The sequence below is a fragment of the Ixodes scapularis genome, unplaced genomic scaffold, assembly GCF_016920785.2.
Source record: "Ixodes scapularis isolate PalLabHiFi unplaced genomic scaffold, ASM1692078v2 PGA_scaffold3__209_contigs__length_174095766, whole genome shotgun sequence".
NCBI classification, from domain to species: Eukaryota; Metazoa; Arthropoda; class Arachnida; order Ixodida; family Ixodidae; genus Ixodes; species Ixodes scapularis.
Genome location: NW_024609868.1, coordinates 82,793,768 through 82,817,459, shown reverse-complemented (window position 1 = coordinate 82,817,459; position 23,692 = coordinate 82,793,768). Strand labels below are relative to the sequence as shown.

Sequence of the window (23,692 nt, the reverse complement as noted above, 5' to 3'; positions counted from 1 at the left end):
TCTAAAGATGTGTTTCGGCATCGTCATTCGCTGAGCTGCCTCCGTAAGTTTCGGTGATTGGTTCTCCGAGTGTTGTGCGGGAAAGCAGACGCACGGACTTTTTAGATTATGGCACGGCTGTTGTCATTGCAGCGATTGGACAAGGGCCGCTACCCGAATGCTTGTCGAGCTATTAATTATCGCGAACCCAAATCGAGTGCTCACTCAACGCTGGGGATCTAAACTCGTCAAATACGAAGTTGGAGCCGAAATTTCGCGGAGCGCGCCGTTTGGACGTCGGCGACAAAACTGTTAAGTCATTGTAGCGACTGTCCAATCGGTGCGCTCCGTCACCTTCGGCCCCAATTTTGTGTTTGACGAGTTTAGAGCCCCTGTGGTCCAATCTATGAGCCGGATTCAAATATCGTCACTGGGGGGGGGGGGGGGGGGGGGTGTTACTGCGATTCCCTAGCTACGTCATCAGGTTTTACGAAGGGGAGACTGAAAGAAAACGCTCGCTTTTGTCCTCAAAATTACACCGCAACAAAGGAGTTTCTTTGTCAGTGGCGTTGCGTGCGAGTATACTTGGGTCCCACTAGTGCCAGTAAGCTCGTGTAAAGTGAAAAACATTCCATGCAAATATCGTGGCACGGTCCCTTTAAGTACGGCCTCTGGGCACTGCTATTCATAGTCACTGAAAACTTTAGAAACGTAGAGAGTGGCGACTCCCGAGCTCCTTACCATCGCTACGCAACCAACGAGATTAGAGCATTACCCGATAAGCACGCCGGAAGACCAACTAGGAAGCAACAGAAATAAATGATTTGGATTTGATTTGGATTTGGAAGAGTGAACATAGTAAGCCACACCCTGCGTTTCTTACGATGTCAGGGACTACAGCTGCTGGCATGTGTAGATTGCCTGATTATCAAGCCTGGATGGATAGATGGATGCTAACGGCTGTGCCCATTATAACGGTGGCAGCTTGCGGCACCTAGGCTAGAAAATAATAAGCAAAGGTAGGATTTCTTTGCTCCGCCAATTTTCTTGCTAAGACATGGCCACGGTTGCCAGACTGGCGCCTAAGCGAATAATTTTTTATCCGCGGTGGCCAGACTATATTTCGAAGCGTGGCTGCTTGCAAACGTCTATTGGTGTCAGTTGGAGATGTATATGTTCATCTGTAGCATCATCAGCTATTCTGTCGCTTTTAGCACGCTCGCATTCATGTTTTCAGTTCGACGTCTATAGATCCATAGATTTACATATCTTGAAGCGCACACTGGCCGACGTTCCTAAAAATCGCGTTAACAACTCAGCAAATTCGTGGGAACCGCACGGCGCGGTGTTCTCTCGCAGCAACAACGATTCTGTCTTCTCTCGATCTCCATCATCGCCTCCTCCCCTACAACCGCAGTTCACGTCGCCGACGTCGTTCGTCCGCCTTCGTTGTTCCTCCCAGTCCAAGAACGCAGACATATCATTTGAGGCCAGGCGCAAGGAAATCGAAACGCAGCGCCCGCGGGGATCGTCGTGGCCCGCGGAGCTAGACCAGAAGATGCGGCGACATATCGTTATGGAGACTCGCCTCGTCTTGTTCAAGCAGCAAGAACAAGCAACAGACGCCGAGTGCACGGCGTCCGGAAAGAGTGGCTCGGAGCTACGGCTCGAATGGCGTTCGGGCCGTGCCAACGACCTCTCCGAGACATGGGGGGGCCCTCGAGGGAGATTCGGTTTTATTTAGTGGGGTTCGCCCGCCGCCTGCCTGGCTTTCCGCCCTCCCGCCTGCGGGTCTTCGTTCCGGGGGGAATTAATTGAAGACCCCCAGTACCACAGCCTGACGGCGATGACGGAGATGGCAGCAACGTACGAGTACGGAGACACTTTGGCCTCGTAGTTTGGGTTCATGGTTCGGCGTACCTAGAGTATAGGGTATGCTCCGAGTTATGGCGAATCCTAATGACCACCCTATGTTAAGTGAGGTGTACGAAGGGTCGGGTTCTAAACCGTAATACAAAACGTATCGAGAAATGAAGAGCAAACGACATAGAAAAGGTGATCTGGCTATGCAAATTCCTCTATTGGTTTTAGAGGACTATTATATACATGGCTTGTGAATACACCAGACATTTAGTCAAGCAGTAGTAATTTTCGAAGTGCTTCCTCTCAATTCGCAAACAGGGAATTGTCATTTCGGATACAATTTTAACATCTGTGCAGGAACCGCCGCCGAATCACACCTCAGGAAGGAAATGCAAGCGAGATTTTTCGACCATTGCTCTTTCGTGTGTATGTACAATGTAAGTGCCCTGCGCGAAGAGTAGCTGTCTTAATCGTTTTTTATGTCATGAAACACAGGCTTTGCCATTACTCTGAAGGCTGTTGACTGTATTAAAAAAAATTAATTGAAGCAATTAAAAAAAGAAAAATTTGAGACGAACCGCACACGAGTTTACGAGTGACGAAGGAGGGAAGGGCCGTCTTTTAGAATGAGTAAACAACACGGAAAGTTTGGTCTTTTGTCATAACCTTGGTATGCTTTAAAGAAACTACTCTTATTTTTGTTTCCTAGAATGACTTAGATTAAGGGTCAGTGAGATAGGAGGCAGGGGGTGGGGGGTGGGAAAGGAGGAGGGCTGTTCTTAGGGAGGGTCAATTCAAAGCCTTAAACTAGCAAATGAGCAAACGAAAAACCATGCATGATTGGAATAATATGTACGTTCTCATCTATTTGAAACCCTCATCTGACGAAAATATTCAGAAAGAGTTCGTGAACTAAACATAGAAGCCTCGTGCGGTCCTTATATTTTCCGGTGTTTTCGTTATATCCTTCTTCGCCGACCCCTCATACGAAGCCAACAGGCTTCAATACCCAAAAAGAGAAACAGAACATGCCGACAAACAAAGTCAAAACTCTGCCACATGCAGGAGACTTGCAGATTTGACAGCAACAACGAGAACTAGTCCTCCGGCAGCACCGAAATCCCAAGGGCTGATAATGGAAGTAGCTCTAGAACCGTAATAGAGCAACAGCGGGCGTGTACCCAGAGTAAGATCTGCCGGTGTTCATGGAGGACGCGTCCAAACAACAAAGGAAGCGCCTTGCGCAACCAGACCTGTCCACTCCCCACCCCCCGTAATTGCCCAAACAGCCCAGAACACGCATTCAAGCAGGTCACGAAGATGCAGTCCAAACATTCGTCCGGGAACCCCCCCCCAAAAAAAAAAAATCTCCTGGAAACGTGTAATACTCGCGTCTCCACAACGTATGATCTCCGTTTTGTGCGAACAGTAGAGTGTCTGGGTATCCGAGTTGCTTTGTGTACACGCCCTGACGTCGGGTCTTGCATCCGAATGTCGGGGCCAGTGCCACCACGTCAAATGGAGCAGACGAGAACCAAATCAAGGTGTCAACGACCTTGGTCTGGTAAAGCTATAGACGACAACAAAGTTTACCTCGCAGCTCAGCTGCGTGGTAAACTTTGTCGTTACCGGATCGGGCCGCACCGTTCGACGGACAGACTGACCAGTCAACTTCCGAGAACGATGTACGTTGACAAAATCTCCACTCGGCTGAACTCGTCAAGAGCTGAGAATGAGGACTAGGTCATGACACTACGCACGTAGTCTGCCTATAAGCGTGCGGGCTTCAGCTAAGGTCCACCTCCCGGTGGGACTCGGTTTGGTCCGTCGCCCACCCCTGTGCGTGTATAGTAGACCTGTCCCTCAATAAAAAAAAAAAAAAGGACAGGTGCCCGCCACATGGAACCGGATGCGTTATAGCGAAGGAGAAGGCCTCAAAGAGAAGCGGCCGACAAAGGCTGTCCTCTGCCGAAATGGCCACACGATGCCCGAGGGAGGGGGGTGGGCTAGCGAGGCCCCTCCGACATTGGACTACTTTTCCTTTCTTTGGATCTTTAGAAGCGCCCGCGACAGCGACACTGGCCGCCGCCGCTGGAAAGGCGCTGTTTGTTCTCGTTTTGTCTTTTCTTTGTGTCCTTGTGAGTTCAGCATACCTGTCTACGACTCGAATCGCAAACAAGAGAAGGAGGGGAGGATTGGACCTACGTCCAACGCAGCGGAAGAAAGGGAAATAGGCACGTGATGAAGGTGAGGGGAGGGGGAGGTATGGGCGCACGCACAAAGGGGGCGACGGACGACTCTTTTCACTTTCTTTTCGGTCTGCGACCGGACCGCCACTCGGGAATTCGCCGGGAGGATGGAGGAGGAGATACAAATAAGGAACCACACGTGACAAAGATGTCAGGTAGCGAAGAGACTGGAGCGGGGTGGGGTAGTGTGGAGGGGTGAGGTAGTCTGGATAATCCTTTGAGCCAAATCTGGGGTCACGCGCGTACGGTGCCGCTCCATTGGCGGTGGAAAATGTGACAGATGAGCATATAAGTCGAAAAAGATTCTGTAAGTGATAACGGACCATTTGGTGCGAAGGCTCGAAGCTAATAAGTACCACTAATCTAGCATAAGACGTAGTTTACAGACACTAATGCGCTGTCTTTTATCATGAAATAATTAACGAATGCTGCTTCTGGTCATAAAAAGCAAGGAACGTTCACTGAAGTCTAAAGAACCGTGAGACAGATCTTCGCTTGGATATCACCGAAAATGGACACCTGGATTGGACATCAAAGTGCGTATTAATATGTGGGCCTCTATTATTTTAATGCCACAGGCATATGTTGCTTTTCTGTGCTGCTTGAACGCAAAAACAACGTAATTTGTGATTGACCATAAAGCCGAACATAAGAATTCAGAGACGTAAAAGACAAGGTGTTCTATCGAATAGGTTCATGCAGTTATTAAGTATAGTCCTGTCAAACTGTATTAGGGAGGAGGCCGGCGTGTCACCACAATAATAATAAAGAAAAGCTGTTGTAATTTTAAGGTAATTTGCAAGGCAAATGGCTATTACTACTTGTTTCATTCGTACGATTGAAAAGTGTCAAGCCTCAGACGCATCTTATGCCCTATCACGAAGGTCCATAGAGTAAAATTCAAAAGTAAAAAAAAACACACACACACACAGACACTTTGTTTTTTTATTAATGAAAAACACACATTTCTTTTCAGTTTTCGTTATGCAACACGACTGCGTGCTCGAAGTAGTGTCACCAGCTCGCACCGGTTAACATTTTGGAGTTTTCATATATTGTTCGCTTCTACTACTACTATTACTACTCGTACATAAATTTTGGAACACTCGCACCTTTTAATCTTGGTTGGAAACTAGCGCGTCGCCCTGAGGCCCGACGAGCCAACAAAAGTGGACTCGAAAGACATAACACCCACGACGACGTCAGTTGTTGATTAGCATAACGGTTGGCGAAAATACGGAACAAAAATAATCCCAGGACATTTTGTGTTGTTGTTTTGTGTGTGTGTGAACAGGGCGCCGCTTGGCCGATGCGGCCCTTCAGAAGAGTGCGTGGCAGGCTCGCTGCACCGCTCGTCCCCAAACAAGACTGGTTGAGGGCATGCAGTCGGTCCTCGCGCCGCTGCTCCAAATAAAACCCGAAGCAACACAACAAGAAGCACCGGCGGCAGTAGAGGGAGGAGGGCAGCCCGAATTCGCAGTTGAAAGAAGTTCAATTTTAGCGACGACGTCGTCGTCGGGAGCAACGCTTCCGGGGTGCGGGGACGCGGCCCGAACTCGAGGTCTGTATGGCACCGCGCCGTGTGGCCCTGTTCATCTTCGGGCCACCGAACGGCGAGAGCCCCCCATAAGTTCCCGAGGCCGCGACAATTCGGGAAGTCGAGCAGTCGAAGATTGCTCGTGCACGGCACTGCCGTCTTCACTTCCGAAGGCGCGCCCCAGGGGGAGAAGGAAAGTTGCTATGTTCTGTGTACGCATGTGTATGGCATCTTCTATGTCTATGTGTGTCGTCTTTCTCATGTTTGGTAGTTTAGTTTTTTTCGTGACAGTCAGAAACAGATAGATGAAACTGAACGGCGTGAGACAATAAATGGAGGGAGAGGGGGTGTCGAAGCTGGACAAATAGGAAGAAATGAGGTGAAACAACAATTACGTTATGTTGAGGAGGTTGGAGACGTTTCAGGCGGGCGTGGAACGGGTGGGGGCGGGGGGGGGGGAGGAGGGGGGGGGGGGACTTGTCGGTAGTTCGGTAGGAATAGTCATACCGCGAAAAGAGCGCCCCTTAAAATTAAGATAACGTAACGAACAGTGGTTATCTATCGAAGAAGAGTTAGTTTACTGGAGCAAATGTTATGCGTGTCGATTTAAATTCATGGTCACAAGGTCGCATGTACCTTCAGTGCCAAAAAGAGGGAACAAGGGCAGGTATGTTATATTATGCAGCATGTAACTGTCCTATTATTTTGCATAAGAAAAACACTCTATTCCGTGTAATTAAAGTGGACTTCGCGGCAAGACAAATACGAGATCTCCCCAGCGAAAGATGGTTTTTCAATTAGATTTCTGGTTGAAAGCACGCTCGACGCCTGCAAACTTTCCACTTCTATCTGTGTCGGAGCGCCAAACCAGGTGCAATAGGCTTTGTGGCGCCCTTCGCGAGACCAGACGACAAGTCTGACACGACGGGGACTCCGACGAAAGAACGGTTGGGAAAAAAGTGGGTTAAGCAGTTGCCGGACTTGGAACTGAGCCACAATTTTGTGACCGCACCCTCAGCGAAGTCCCTTGAGACGGGCTGGCTCCTCCGAACCAATTTTTAGATCCGTAGTAAGGCCGGGGTTGATCATTTCCACCTTTGAGTTAGATCTAACGGTTGATGAAGTGCGAGGGCTTTGTCAATTTAGGGAGGGCGAGGGAAAGATATATTATGAAGATTGCTTTTTGCTTAAACAACTCTGGGTTATTAATAGGGATAAAAACGAAAAGGAAATTGGGGGTTAATCAAAGAAAATTGTGAAACCTGGACGATGGCAATGGGTGTGGCAAAGGTTGCACCACAGTAAGCAGGCCAGAAAAAGTGAACATACATGTTCACAATTGGGCGTTTTTAAGAACGATAGCAAATTAGAAAAGTTGTTTGTGCGCAAATGATGCATAAACCTGCATCTACATGAGGTAAGCAGCGGGTGAAGACGCGACAATAAAACACATTTAGGAGGATACTAGACTACGTAGTGTCTGAGAGCAGCACTCCAAATGTTTATTGAACTAAATATTTTTTCTCGGATGTACGTTTGTTGCGTCTAGGGTTTTCCACGGCGTAATTCAGTTCACGAAAACTAGACAAAGTGTTGACTTTAGAGGAGAACTTGCGATGAAATTGGAGCTTCCGATAAAATCGCCACTTTTGTAAGGTTGTTTTTGTTCAGCAGGACAAACTATAAGAAGTGCCGTGCATTTTTCTAAGCGGGAACTATGTACTACAATGTTTTGTATCTTGTTTTTGTGTTTGCTCTCCCATTGAAACAACGCAAATTAAATAATTTATCGATCTTTCGGTATTTGTCTTGATGTTATTGCAATATTATAACATGATTATAAACAGTACTTGTAATATGGCTAACATGAAGCCCGTTAAGTATTCAAGTTTAGCAGTCGTCCGACTGTTGCCAGATGCAGATTGACGTGCCACGAAGAAACGTAAAGAGCAATTTCGGATCAGTGTAAATTCAAACACTAAAACAGTTAAAACAACCATAGACAAAAGCCTATTATTTTCTTTTGTGTTTTCGCTTATATAAGGCTTAGTTGTTTTCTTAGGATGTATGATGCTTAGTAGTTGTTTTTCTCCTGGCCGTTTACTGATCAAGTGAACTCCCAAAGAAGCAAGTGGAAAACGAACCTCTAGAAAGGGGAGAAAAAAAATAAAAGTCTGAGGTGTCGATCATTTCATAATAATGAAAATGTATCTGGGGTGAAAACATAAATACAAACGATTAACTTTGTTGAACATCCTAAGTTGCCAGTACCAGTTCTTAGCGGGCACAAATATCTCGTGAATTGTAAAGACAGGATTTTAAGACTGATGAGTTCACAACACAATTACGAGATTAGGTGAGAGAAAATGCCCAAAAATGTCGAAGATAAGGCAACTTTAAAAAAGCGGGCACGTAGTTGGATATTTCCTGCAGCTGGAAGATTTCTCTCTCACGCGGAAGAGAAGCTTCGCAAATATTTACGTCTTGATTGACGCTCTAAACAAGTAAATAGACTGGCCCTACACTCAACAGTAAAAAAGATATCTTCCTCTGTTGTTAAAAAGAAAACAATATCAGAGAAAACAAAGTTTTTAAACAGTGGGAGCTGCCAGACAGGGGCGTTTTGTGATACATTCTTGTCGCCTCGTCTTCTACAGGTCATTTGTAAACTTAGTGGACGCACCGACCGAGCGCATTCCGGCATCTCGAACAAGCTTAAACTATCTCGAACTTGGGAGAGAAAAAAAAAGTAGAAGGCAAAAGTAAAATCGAGAAGGAACTCAAGCACGAAGTCAAAAGCGAAGCCGAAGGCAATGTTAGAAGACGGGAAAGGAGGAAAGCGCGGCCACTTCCCTCTCCCTCTGATGAGGAGGGATGCCCTCCTGGCGAGACTGCTCGATGATCGCTACCGGAAGTAGTCTACGAGCGCAGCTACGGGCGGTCAGCACGTGCGTTGTTGTGAAGCCAGCCTGTTTTACCGCTCACTTCAAGATCCCCGATGAAGGCAAACTGAATTTCTCGTCATTACGAGCAGATTATAATTCATTTGAAGACATAAGATGACTTCAGAACGAAAGGACATTGAAGAGGTGTGCACCTACCGGGTAATTTGCAGCGAGAACACTGTAGAGCGTGAGTAGAAAGGATGCTAGGAGCAACCATCTGTCGTGAAGGAAGACAAAAAAACAAAACTTGAGAATTGGCGAACGATTAGAAGGTTGCAGTTCGATTCGCATAAAGAATACTTTGAGAGATGCCCCCGGACCTTTTTGTTAAGTGGTAACTAACTGGTCTAGCATTTGAGGGATAGTGGCAGTAGTGCCACTATAAACCTTTCCCGAAACCAGAACTTTCAATATGCATATTGAGTTAATGAGAACAGCGTCGTGTATCGAGGAATAAGGTATGATATGTCTAAGGCGTCGGATAATTTTCATAGGCTATATTGACTTCAACATAAATTTTGCCAGCATGCTAAAAAGAAGCTAAAATAAAACGCTAAAAAAATGGAAACAAAGTAAAGAGGACTCACCCTTTAGCCAGACCCGGGGAGACCATCTTCTCTCCCCGATGTCCGAAGCCAAGTCGCGTGTCACCTCCCCGAAGCACCCGACGATCCTCTCACCACAATCGGAGCAGCACCATCCTCGGACACAGGACGACAGTCTCTCTTTCTATTTTTTGTGTTATCGACTGTTTTGTGCCGTTTTTTATATACGTTTCTGCGACCCCCTTTTTGCGTCGTCACGATCACCGGACGAACCAACGGACTGCGACTTGTTCTTCTCCTGGTGTCGCGCAGAGGACTCTTCGAAGTCTTGCAACAAGAAGCGTTCCCTTATAACCCTATGGTCCCGGCTTGGGACTCTCCAATGAAGCGGACACTAGGACTTTTTCTTTCTTTTTCTAGCAGAAAACCGAGTGTTTGGCGTGCGCGTGGGCTAGCGTGGGAACGGACCTTTGCGCCGCGCCTTGCCCCTTCGCTCGCGGACGGCGAGGTCTCACTGCTAGTTTCGGCAGTTCCGAGCGAGGAGCTCGCCTTTCTCCCGCGGAGGAGGAGCACTTTTCTTTCGGGGCGGGTGGGGTACCCACGTGACCCACCTCCTCTCCCTCTACGAAAAAAGTAGTCCGGCTTTTGAGCCTCCTCTCTCTTTGTCATCCCCCTCCGCTTCTCTGTTTCTTGGCTATCCGCTGGGCAGCGTAGCGGAGCTGAATGCTGTAGGGTGCCCTTTCCGAATTGTAGCTGCAGCCTTTGGATTTGAAATATCTTCCAAACGTTCCCAACATGTGCTGAAAAAAAACAAAAATGCTTCTGCGCAAGACGATGCTCACGACGCCTTGTAAAATAAATAGATACTATTTGGAGCCGTTGAAGTTTAAGAAGGTATTAAAAATGTTTCCGCTGTGTATTCTGCTGCTTCGCGAGGAAGGCTGCGCCCCAACACACCGAAAGAACGGTGTCTGAAACTGGTGTGTTTAAAAATAATAAATAAATAACAAGTTGTCGTACATCGTTAGCTGCCGAACTTCCAGACTAAACATTTGGGCGGAATGCTGTAGCTGGAACCCATCTTTTGCTGGATGAAAAGAACTGCATTTTTTCGATCCACTTCCTGGTGCAGTCGCCGTCTCTTAATGACGCTGTTAGCTCTTTTGTAAATGAAGGTTTCCTCGATTTATTTGAGTGTTCGCATAATTTGTATAAGTCATATTACTTAAATAACACCTCATTGAAGCTCCACATGTCCAGAAGTACCTTTTTATTTCGATCATAACATTGAGTTGGTTCTGATGCCTGGTTTGTCAGATTACTGGTATTTTTATAAGTGATTTGATCTATTGTTATTGTGGCCACTATGAAAGTTTAATTTTGTGTAATTGAACTCTACGTTGACGTTTTCCTAAGCACTCTGCATATTGCTGTTTTTGCTTTGTGTTGTAATTGCTGTGCTGTGGCTGTTATTGATTTTTATGTCTGATTGAAGAATGTATATTTCGTAATATGTTGGTATTTTCTATGGCTTTGTTACCATAACTTTTCTAATGGCCCTATTCTGGGTGAACAATATTCATAAAAAATATTGTGTCATTTGCACTGGACTAATTCTGAAGCAGATCCCGATGAAACGTAAACTCCTGACGATTTTATGTGTCGTTTGAAATGAAGACTTGGCGATAAGGTTTTGGGATAAAAAAAGATATTGACGTTCATATAAAACAAATATTTGCCACCAAGATTTGAATTAGGCACAGTAAATGCGTGTCTATTGACGAGGCTAAACATCTCGAATATCAACATATACTGGGAGATATTTTTTATTCGAAACAGAGTTTAAAAACAAATTTTGTGTTTACGGCTACGGCAATGCCGTCTTCACTACACGTTTCTTGAGCTCGGCGGACATTCGAAAGGCAAAACAACTTTCACAGACAGGTTAGCAATTAACTCAACTTCGTTAATTAATTTTTTAATTATTAAAGATAAACATATGATTATAATTATAAATTTGCTGAGCGTCATTTCAAACAACTATATCAGTAATTTTTAGAAAGACTTTGCGTGCGTGAAAAGCGCAGTAGTGCGCTAAAGGTACCACTCGTGCAAAAAGAGCAACGCTACCAGTGGGGATTTTTCCGTCAGGTGCAGGCAGCCTTGTACCTGTTGTAGGAGTGGTACAGTTAGTGCACTACTACGCTTCCCACGAGCTCAATGGATTTCTAAAATGTATTGGTGTTGATGTAATGGATGACGCTCAGCAAGGTTCTAGTTGGAACCATATGTCTATTTACACAAATTAAAAAAGTTATTTAACAAATTTTGCTTAATTACTCACCCGACTGTGACGGGTGCTCACCCCTCGAATGCGCGCCGAGCTCAAGAAACATTTAGTGAAGACGGCATTCACGTAGCAGTAAAGACGCTTTTTTTTTTACATATATCACCCAGAATGGTAAAGTGAAAAAACAAAATCTTGTTAATACATGCAATTTTTTTTAGATTACGGTTCAAGTAGATGACCCTTCTGGAAGGACACCAGGGTGAAGCAGGTTTTTAGCTGCATTCACAGCTCATGAATCCCAGCTTGTACCACTATCAGGAGCTATAAGCACACTTAGTAGGCAGTAATTCCCTGCCTGATCATCGATATTGAATGGCGTCGAAAATGAAATAATATAAGGGTCACTCCAAATGGCAAGCGTAACTGTGTTGCTTATAAAAACATACACTTTGCATTTGCAAGGGTTGAGACGGTACGAGAATGCGTTGATATCGAAATCAAAATTGTATCCGTGTTAAGATTATTATGTTACAGCATAATAAACTTCAATTCAACGTAATTGACTCTTGAGTGTGAATCTCCACCTTTATTCGAGAAATGCGGGGTGTTCTTTATTTTATTTCATTTAATTGACTCCCTCGGGTGTATAACACGAGAGAAACATAGGTTGGTTTCTTCCCATCCAACTCATCAGAGTAAACGAGATATTAAATTTACGGTTTGTCTAAAACGCTTTCCATATATATTTGAGCTCTCTCGTTCAGTGCAACGTACCTTCCTGTGTATCAGATTTGGCATGTGACAACGAAGACGTAAGAGAATCCAGGAGGTAGTTTTTTCTCTGTAATAGTCTTCCGAATATTACACCATGACTTTTCGGATCTTAACTGAATTTTTTGTTTTGCTTTGTTTTTTTTTGCGATGGCAGCGTAAAAGTGTTGCCACTTCATTGCTTAACTGAAAAAAAAATTATCATGTTGTGTCAGCTTTGCCCTTGTATACTTTCTGAGTTCAACATCTGAGAAATTTTATTCAGAACCGAAGACACAATAAAAAGAGGAAAAGTGTGATGAAAAAATATAGTTATCGTGTTTGAAATCGATATATCTAATAAAATACACACACACACACACACACACACACACACACACACACGCACGCACGCACACACACACACACACACACACACACACACACACACACTTAGATAAGAACATGGCATAAACCCCGAGACTGCAGGCAAAAAACGACACCAACACTGAAAGGTCTCGAACACGGCTGTTTTCGAGACCTTTTAGCGTTCGCGTCGTTCTTTTTTTTTTTTTCTTTTTTTTTTTGCCTGCAGTTTCGAGGTTTATGTCATGTTCAATCTAAACAAGCTCGTTTGCGCACTTACATTCACTTCATGAAACAGAAATATTTCGAATACCTCGTAAAGTTTTTTTTTTAATATATGGACGAGTGTTGACAGAATACGAATAGCCTAGAGTAACTGATCATTAACTATTGCCGCAAAGAGTGTAGGAAATATGATAGAACTAAAAACCTGACCCCACTCATATCAAAATTCTTAATAGTATAAATGCAAATCCTATAGTACACAAGGTATTAACGTGTATAGTCGATTCTATTGCACATTTGTAATGTTTACGTTTGTGTATTCATGCCCACCAACAGCAACATGCCTTCCCGGTGATGCATCACAACACAGACGAAAAAGAAACATACACAGAAACACATCAAGCACTATAACAATAGGCACACAAAATGCCGTAGTAAAAAAATACAAAAATATACAAACAAAATTGCATATGCTATGAAAGTTCTGGCATTACTAAGTTTTTGAAATAGCTTAAAGGCATGAAGATGTCAATTGAAGGTGAAGAAATACCATTAAAAGAACTTTCATTCGGGTGACAGGCAAAAGCTGGGAGCGTCCCGACAGAAAACAATTACATCTAATGGTTCGTGGCAATTATCGGGGGCATTGAGTTTAACCACCAACTAAAGAGCCAAAAACACTTTCGCTGTATATTTAACACACCTGAAATACCCTTTTATTTATTAAAATAATATAGATAAGAACAGGTGAAGCACGCAATGACAATATCTGTAGTTCTATTTGTTTAAAGGTGCAATGCATTCTCTTCGCGTAATGTTTTAAATATTTCTCTAGATAAATTAATGTAAAATATGACACCAACAAAAAAGAGGATGCGCGAATAAAAATTTTCAATTAAATAAACAAACAATAATGCCGATATATTACCTTGCAAACATTTTCTACAATGTTCCTTCTGGTTGATTGCGCTGAAGTATTGCGCTCTCGGTTGTCGGTTTTATTACTTGTCTTCATATAATATTCTTGAGAAATAATGCTCTGGATTGCAGAAAGCCCTCACTTCAAGGTATTCTGATAAAGAACTTTCTGTTATATTCTTGGCAAGTACTCATACACTGTAGACCTCTGGAACATTTAATGATTTAATAACGTGCTGCATGATTCCTGCCCAAAAAGCGTGATTCCAGCACGTCACTTAGCGAATTTGCATTGTACAAGGTGTCTTTTAGTAGTTTCAAAGTAAAAACATAAGAAAAATAGCTTTAGGCTTCCTTTAGCCCTGGGGCGAGGCACTCCCTTGATCGAATGACGTCTTAGCGAACGCCCACGTTTCACCGAATGACACTTTAGCGAATAGTCGGACGCCGCGAAGCGTCGTTTTCGGGTTGGCCAAGTGGGTTCATATTTTTTGTAATGAGCCGCCGCAGACTGTCGCCGCGAAGCGTCGTGGGCGCAGCGCGGCGGATGGATTAACGCGCGCCCCCGTTATTCGCTAAAAATTCGATTCTCTCAAATGTCGCTGTTCGCTAAAACGTCATTCGCTCATGTGATATAAACCCCGGCGGTCAATAGAAAAAAATGCCAACTGAATCGATCGGTTACGCAGTTAGCTAAAACGCTTTTATTAACTATTTCTAACTTTATTTTCGGGGCATGCAGTATTTTCAGAATTGACGCTCGAGCTTATTACGGTATAAAGCTGTGCAGTGAAATTTGGAAGGAACTTGTAGTGGACGCCACGGGGCGAGAAATGCCACCGTTGTAGACGACTTCAAACTGAAACTATGCGGGTTCAGGGCTGCGCCATCACATCCGGCTTCGCATACGGAGCCGGAGGATGGCAGGGGAATCGACATTATTGGCGTCCTCTGGCCCCGAAAGTTTCGGTTTCAAGCCGTGCACAGGAGTGAACACTTCTTTCCACGCAGCGGCCACAACGAAGTTTTTAATACAAATTTTACGGCACGCCTGTGCCGGTCGGGCGTCGATTCCCCAAATACACTAGGCCCCCCAAAACGAAGATATGAAAAAAAAGATAGAAAGTTTTAGTTAATTATTTAACGGATTCACCCATTTTTCCTCTTTTCTAGTGGCCGCCGCCATGGTCATCAACTTCACCCCAGGGCTCAAAAGACACTAATGCAAGTTCTCTTAAAAAGGAAAAAAATCTGAACAGTGTATAGAAACAAATCAGATATAAAAAGAATATAGTGAAACGTGATCCATCCTTTTGGTAATATAGTTAATTGTAGGTCTCCGATCCTATTCATACCATCGCTTGCACCACTTTAAAGCAGAATTCGGCGTAAGCCTTTTTCAGCCACGTGCTCACTACTTGGCAGGGGTGCTATCTTAAGAACGATGGCCTCGTAATCTTCACCCGGGGCTAACGTTTCGTCACCGGTGAAAGGCTTGTGAAAGAGTGTCACAGATTACTTGGCTTCTCCGTCGAACGTTCATGGACAAGCCAAATTTTGAAATTTACCGTTAATACGAGTGATCGTCTCAAAACTATTATAAAGTAATTCTCAAGTAATATTTAATCAATATATGCATCATTTCTATAGTGCACGAGTTTTTATCATATAGTTTACAAAACAAAATGTGTTTTTTACTAGATCTTGGTCGTATACTGAAATCTATGTAAAGGAATCAACAGATCATAATTTACTTGTCCCTGATTTAGCAATATTCAATCCGTTTTTTTTTTTAAATACGGCATTAAGTTAAAAACAACGTAACAGTTTTTATCTCGTGCTGCTGTGTCGACTAATTATTATCATTTGAAACACATATTCCTTTATTACTCACGACGTAGTTATCGAAAATTACGCGCCAAACACTGATTATAAACCTGTTGATCATAGAACGACAAGGGTCATACAAAAACAGCATAATCACTTTAAAGTTTCGAAAGCATAGTTTTGTACCCGAGTAACTAACACACTGCATTTCTGAATAGTCTTGGGTTTTTGCGAATAAGATCCCCTTAGGCGGTTGTTTTTTTTTTTTTCATTGACTTGTCTTTTACAGATTTGTCAAATCAGTCAGATCCGCTCCTAGCAGTTAGTTATAACTCTTGTGGCTTGACAGTATTGAGAAATTGTCTAGTTCATAGTAAATATCTTCGAGGTATATTCATTTTCGCCAAGTACGGTTATCCAATTGGTGCGCAACGAAATAAAAGTCAATTACACATAAATTACAATAGGGCGATTTTTTCTTCAAAATACCTACAGGGTGTCACAAAAAAAATCTACACAGTTTTTTTTCACCGCAAAAATAAACTAGGCATCGCCGAACGCTCATCCTCCGCCCAAAGGTAGCGCTAGAGGTTACAGCCAGATGCCAAAGTTTCAGCCCGATCCGTTACCTTATTAAAAAAATCAAAAGTTATAATTGACTTCCTGAAAATTTCAATTTTGCCCGTTTTCGGTTTCTGGTGCCATAGAGACCCATGTATTCGAGAACTCCGTCAGCCGCCATTTTCCCATTGACATTTTCAGGAAATCACTTATAATTTTTGAATAAGGTATCGGATCGGGCTGAAACTTTGGCACCTGGGTGTGACCTCTAGCGCTACCTTTGGGCGGAGAATAAGCGTTCACATGCCTAGTCTATTTTGCGGTAAAAAAAAAAAAACGTGTAAATTTTATTTTTGTGACACCCTGTAGAAGGCACCCACAAACCACCCTAGATGCGGGGGGGGGCATGGGGCCCGCCTTCCCCCCCCCCCCCCCGAAATTTTCCATTTTGCTAGGGCCTCCTCTCCCCCCTCCCCCTCATACAGCATTTTGTCATGGGCGGCCCCCCCCCCCCGAAACAAAATCCTGGCTACGTGCCTGCTATATGGAAGGAGTTGGATAAGAATGAGGGCTAAAAACTGTCAGTGTCGACCAAATAATTAGGCCTTAGCATTGAGCTGTAATACTGAGGTAGCGTCGTACTGGAGTACGGCGTCAAAGACGACGTCTAGGACGACCTTTAAGAGGACCTGAAGAACGACGCCTAGGTCGTCGTCGTCCTAGGACGACGTCGTCCTAGAAGAAGTCGTCAAAAACGACATTTCGAATGATCTCTTGGATGACTTCAACGACGAACTCCAGAACGACCTCAAGCGCTACGTATAGGACAACGTCCCCTAGGACTAAAGGGTATTCGTAGAGGATGACGTCAAAGACGACGCCCAGGACGACCTCTAGGACCACGTCGAGGACGACATCAAGGTCGTCAGGTCCTTCAAAGAGTGCGAATGTGAAGGAGTCGGAAAATGTGTGCTGAAATGGTTGACTGCGCATACCTATGTGCATTATGATGTTAAAGAGCCCAGTAAGTCGAATGGGAGGGGGTGCGGGGCTAGCTGAAGAATGTTGTCACATTAAAAAGACGCGCGTACGCACTGCGAGGTTCTGGGCAGCTGACACGGCTCGCGTCAGGGAGCGCGGCGGTGCAAATCGGTCGGCGCTTCGGTGTTATCAGTGTGTTTTCACTTCCGTCATCAAGTTTTCGTGACATCGATCTCTCAACTTTGCACCCCCTTCCAAGCGGGGCGAAAGATGTAGTTCTACGTCACAAAATAGGTATTTTGTTGCACTGATTTTCAGAGAACTCCGTGGTGGTCGAATCTAGTAGGAAGAATTCGAAAACGAGCTTACTGGAAGCATCGAAGCTGCGGCTGACTTTTCGCTAGAAGAACCCTTTTCGAGGCGTTTTGGTACTTTATCACATACTCTAAATGATCGGCAAGACTTTTCTTCAGCCCCAGCCAAAAATGGGCACCTACTATACTCACGAATCTGACTAAAAACGGACTGGAAGTAATTTCATATACTTCACCATCATTTCGGCTGCCCTGCACCGTTGCATTCTCGGTCTCTCCATCCGTTCGCCGCGGTTACATTTGTGATTGAGTGATTAATAACGCATCCATCGAAACTCCAAGATGGGAAAAGAGTCGAAAATGCTTCGGAGGCTACGAGACATAGAAGACGGCCTGAGGATGTTGGCCTCTGCACCTGTGTAACGAACATAGTTCACGAGGTTGAACCATGTCCACGACTTTCTGACATAAGAAGTTTGACTACCTCCATGACCTCTGGGCATAAAAGGGTGGACTATGTCCATGTCCTCCGGGCATGAGATCGAACTATGCCTGTGACCTACTGCATAAGAGCTTGGATTATGTCTATGACTTCTAGACATAAGAAATCGAAGAATGTCCATGACCTCCGGGTATAGGAGGTTGGCTATGTCCATGACCTCTGGGCATAAAAGGTCAGACTGCGTCCCTGACTACCGTGCGTAAAAGGTTTACTATGTTCATGACCTCCGGGAATAAGAGGTTGAACTATGCCCATGTCACCCGGGTATAAGATGTTGGACCATGTCCATGACCTTCAAACTTAAAAGGTTAAGCTATGTACATCGACCCCCTTCCCTTGGCATTAAGAGGTCAAACTATGTGCATGACATAGGGGCATGAGAGGCTCGAATATTTCCATGACTTCTTGACATAAGTGGTTGGAATATGTCCATGACTTCCGTGCGTAAGAGGTTTGACTAAGTCTATGACCTCCAGGTATAAGAGGTTGGTCGATGTCCATGTCCTCCGGCCATAACAGGCTGAACTATGTTCATCACCTACGAGTATAAGAATTTGGATTATGTGCACGTCTTCCGGGCATAAGAGGCTGAACTACGTTCACGAAATACGTGCTCTAGAGGTTACTATTTTTATGACTTCCGCACATAAGAGGTAGGACTATGTCCATGACCTCTGAACATAGGAGGTTGAACTGCGTCCATGTCATCGGGCATCGTGAGAGGTTGAACCATGTTCATGACCTCTGGGCCGAAGAAGTTGAAGTATGTTCATGTCTTCCGGGCATAAAAGCTTCAACCTTGTCCATGACCTATGGGCACAAGATGTTGGACTATATTAATGACTTCATGACATAAGTGGTTGGACTATGTCCATGGCATCCGGACATAAGAGGTTGAACTATGTTCGTGACCTCAGATCCTAAGAGGTTAGACTACGTCTATGACCCCCGGGCATAAGACGTTCGACAATGTTCACGTGTTCCTGCCATAAGAGGTTAAACTATGTTCATGACCTAGGGGCATAAGACATTGAATTATGTGCATGACTTCCTCACAAATGAGGTTGGACTATGTCCCCGACTTCCTGACATAGGTGGTAGGACCAGGCACGTAGCCAGGGGGGGTCCCATGGGGCCTAGGCCCCCCCACCGAAATCTCTTATTTTGCAGGGACCTCCTCTCCCCCTCCCCCTCATACAAAATTTTATCATAAGCGCCCCCCCCCCCCCCGCCCCCCGAAACAAAATCCTGGCTACGTGCCTGAGTTGGGCTATGTTCATGACTTCAGGGATTAAGCGGATAAACTATATCCATGACCTCCGGGCATAAGAGGCTAAACTATGTCCACGACCTCCGGGCATACGAGCTTAAAATATATGTTCATGACGTCCAGGCATAAGAGGTTCAACTATGTCTATGACATGGACTGATCTGGCGGGGGTTCTTTGGAATGTAACGGGCTGCAATCGAATCGGCAGCTTTAATTGTTGGAAGGCGTAAGAGGGCTTTGGTTCGAAACTGGGCCACAGCTTTGCGCTACCACAGGAATGGTGAAGATTGGGGTGCTGCTAGGGTTCTACAGACGGGGCAAAAAGGAAGGGGGGGGGGGGGGAGGAAGTCGTCGTTGCTATTTTGTGATGACCGTCGGTGTTATGGCCACTCCGGATCGAAATCGTCGTAGGAGGACATTTTCTCCAAAGTGGTCGTTGTCAGAAACTCTGAAGATAAGAGCAAGATATGCCGCATGCGAACAAACACATATTAAATATGAAGCTAGAGAGCAATAAATAAATCGTAGAAATCTTTCCGGTTTAGAACATGTTTAATAAAAGATGTAGAAACAGTGACTGCATCTAAATTGTTAAAGGGTTATATTAAATCGTTTGCTTAACGTTACCTTGGAACACCCACAGCTTTATAGACAAAAAAATTATATCAAGTTTGAGAGTGGTGTCGCAGATACTAGTATTGAACTGATTATTATGCCGCAAATTATCAACACCTCTATTACAACAACGTAAACATGTAATACTTTATTCGATTTGACTTTTAAAGCTACCTGATAAATGCAATTTTGAAGGTATTGTCAGCTTATCTGTTAAAATAATTTTAACTCACTAACATGCCCTAAGATCATCTTCACTGTTCAGAACACAAAAGATTCTGAACGCTTCTGAATGTTCTCAATAAGATATGTGATTCCTAATGATTGTCGCAGATTTCGACACCTTCGTTAATATGGAAGAATGTTCTACATAAGTAGAGGCCTGCATATTCGCGGATTATCCATGGATATCCGCAGTAAACTGGCGGATATCGATAAAAATGAATAAGACTTGGCGGATTTCGGATAGGATGTGGATGCCAGGGGCTGCGGATATCTGCGGGTCCGGCTCTATTTGTGGCGAGGCGGATTATAAACGTGAGCGTCCGCACAGTGAAGAGTGCATAAGTCAGTAATAATTTGAAGTGTATCATCGAATGTATTCGGGGGAAAACTACCCTCTTAGATAAAGGGTGCCAATCGGTGAGAAAATTGTTCTATACGTCAATAAAGGTTTTCTTCTCACCAAAGATCACTTTAGAACGTTCTATCTCTAAAAAAACGTAGTCCCTAGAAAAACAAAAGAACGTAGAAGCACCAGTCGCCTCGGGAAATCGTGTTTTTATTGGCAGGGAATGCGTCGAAAGGGTTTTTCGGGAAAAGAAATCCCAAAGCCTACAAGCCATAAAAAAAAATTAGAAGAAGCTTGCAAGTGACTTCTTCGCCTACATGTATATAGTGAGGAGACTGAATTCGATCCTCCGGAGTGGTGGAACTTGCTCTCGAACATGTTTCCGGACCTCATTCTAGTAGCGCGGTTTGTGCATGACATCTCAGCATCAAGTGCCCCAACGGAGATACACTTTTGGTTAGCTGCTATTGATTTAAGAGAGGCGAACTAGTCTGAATTAGTCCGTATTGACGATATTATGTTTCTTTTATACAGCAATCTCAACAAGTCAAACTTCGCGTGCGTGCGCGTTTTCTTCTTCTCGGTAGTTGGCAGTGAGTTGTTCTTGAGTATATGGTTCCGAGCGTGCACTTGGGTGTTCGTGTTTAAAACTGTTACCGATAGGAGGTGTTGCCATTTTTAAATATTGTAATATTTCCCCAGTGGTGCACTCGCGCCATACCACATAGAGAGTGTTTTGCTAAGCAAATGAGAGCCTTTCCTCTCCCACTTTTTTATTGTCTGGCCTAAATAAAATGACATAAATGTTATTAGTCCGTCCTTTGTCATTTTCATGTTTATAAAATGTGAGTTTGCTTAAAGCGGGTTATACAAAGCAAATAGGAAAATAAATATGAATTTCATTCCCTTTGAGGGCATCTTCCGGGCAGAGTGTAAGCGTCATGGACTTCCAAGACGATCTCATAATTGAGAACATAGTTCGAGCGATGCGAAGTGTCTCTGGAATAATGACCGCTTATATGATAAGATGACCTTACGTATTCTGACACGAAGAGTTCTTACTAGAAAGGTAAACAGGAGGCTTGTAGGATACCATTCATTTGCTTTAGTTTCTAAATTGATATCCATGCTTCATTTTATGATGCAAAAGGAATGCGCGGATTCAGCGTCGGACGCGGTCTGAGTTTTGCGGATGCGGTTCCGAATTTCGTAGGTGGGGTTCGGATGTGGGGCCAAAGTCTGCGGATGTGTATAGGATGCGAATACAATTATTTAAGAATATTGCGGATACGGTTCGGTTGCGGATGCTAACTCTACGAGTGCGGATCGGATGCGAATGATCAAACCGTTATCCGTGCAGGGCTCTATGCAGAAGGAATACAACACTCGATAACGTTTCAGATGAGATACCTAGAGGTGATGGCCGGATTTTCTTTAGGTGTTTGTGGCCAATAATACCTACTTCACAGTCATCAACGAGGTAACTAAGTAAGAAATGAAAATAGTAGAGGCTAATCAGGAGGGAGCTTCAATGTCTTCTATGTGGCCCCGTGTTAAACTTCAGTAAATTAGCTCTTTCGAACATATATATGTAGTACAACTTTAAAAATGAATAATCTTTGACAATTTCTAGCAAAAATCCAGAAGTGACCCAGATCCCTGAGTCACTTCTGGCGCCATAGATAGTAATGCTTTTGGATCAGTTTTATATCTTACCTATACGTTGTGACACACTGACAGGGGTTGTCACAATTCTATCTCCCAGTGGTGCGCAACCATGATGATATGAAAGGGCGTGATATATACAAAATATCTCAAAAACGATAGGCAATGTTGGATACCTTAAATCTCTCCCTTCCCCCCCCCCCCCCCCCCCCCCCCCCCACACACACCCCAACCCTCTCCTTCGCGCAGTGCTGGAACTATGACACGCCGTCAAGAAGTAGTCATCATGCTTAATCCATACATATTACACGTTAGTTCAGAATAGAAGTACTCACGTGCCCCCTTCCACGCGTAATTCACAGAAAGCCACTTACTTCTAGTATTATAAAGGGGGCTTATTTCGAACCAAAGGGCAAATTAATATTTTTGACTTCGGGATATTTGCTGCCGGCACGATATTAGACTTTTGCCCAGACAAAACTTAGAAGGACGATCTATTACAGCAATATGTCAGTTTAAAAAAAACAGCGTTAATAATTACTAATAAATTATATACATTGGGCATGTGTTGAGACAAGCGATTCCGCAACTTCAATGATAACGTTGTTTTACTCTGTGAAATGTTTGTTCCAGAGATGTGAAGTTACAAACCTTATGATGCTACATCATTATTTATGTTTACAATTCATTCCAATGGTCTGGGATTCCACAGTGTGAAACGCTACAAACTTATGTTGTGAAGCCTGTTTTATTGACAGTGTGACTTCTCTTGCAGCACGTAGTTACTACACCGTGTGCAATTAATTTGTGTGCTTGTGTGTGTTGAGGGACATATCTAGAAAGGTGAGAATGTGAGTTTAATTAAATGAGACTAAGTACTGTGGGGAATAAAATTAATAAATTAAATATCTCGTGGGGTGCACGCGAGCAGCATAGGCCTGAGGAAGGCAGTCCGAGCTTGGGCATCGGCGACGTATTTTTCTTCTTTAATTGCGCGTTTTATATTCGCACGTATGTAGGGCCAATGTGCACCACGTTGGGCGCCAATGTACTTTATAAGACTTACTTTTGTTTGGTTATTCAATAAAATTAATCTAGTCATGGTGGTAAAGAACGGTTAGAGGGAGTAACGTGGTTCTCATGGCGAGAGAGAGAAAGAAAAGAGAGAACTTGAAGACCATGTACGTAAAAGACATTATTATCGTTCCAGCATAAACCTCAGTGGTGAGTCAAAGCGGTCTTTTTTTCTATACGTTTAAGAATACCCACGACTCTCTTTATGTCCACGGGTAAGTCGGTGTGAGAATACTTTTAAAGGTATTAGTGCTAAGTCGGTGTTGAGTTGGTCTAGGTTTCTTTGAAATTATGTATATATAATTTGAGGGTAAAAGTTAAAGTATTCACTAAAAAAAAAAAAAACACGGAAAATCCACCGTTTTTTTTTTTACGTTTAACTTGAAATATATAAAGGCTTGAGGGTGGACAGTCTTTAAGTTGACATAGGTGTCAAATTCCTTTATAACCCCCCAAAAACGCATAAAAATAAAAACAAGAAGTTGATTTTATGAACAATTTATTTCCTGCACAAATCGATTGTGACTTAATAAAACATACTGGATTACGTCTACACACGACAATCAAATTACGAAGCAAAAATTGCAGTCAAGCGTGGGCAGCTGACCTTAGCGGATCTCCCACACCCAGTATCACGTAGTGCAA

At 43.9% G+C, this 23,692-nt stretch overlaps 1 protein-coding gene across 1 annotated transcript in view; it reads right to left on the bottom strand.

The window, feature by feature from the left end:
* LOC8038113 (collagen alpha-2(IV) chain) overlaps positions 1-9,758 on the bottom strand; it is an 81,225-nt gene extending 71,467 nt beyond the window's left edge. The window contains exons 1-2 of the mRNA XM_040207141.2: positions 9,161-9,758; positions 8,730-8,790 (exon numbers count right to left, since the gene is read on the bottom strand). Of these exons, the coding sequence (XP_040063075.1) occupies positions 8,730-8,790; positions 9,161-9,186 (87 nt within the window). The 5' untranslated portion in view covers positions 9,187-9,758. The remainder of the gene's footprint in view (positions 1-8,729; positions 8,791-9,160) is intronic.
* Positions 9,759-23,692: the final 13,934 nt, after the last annotated feature.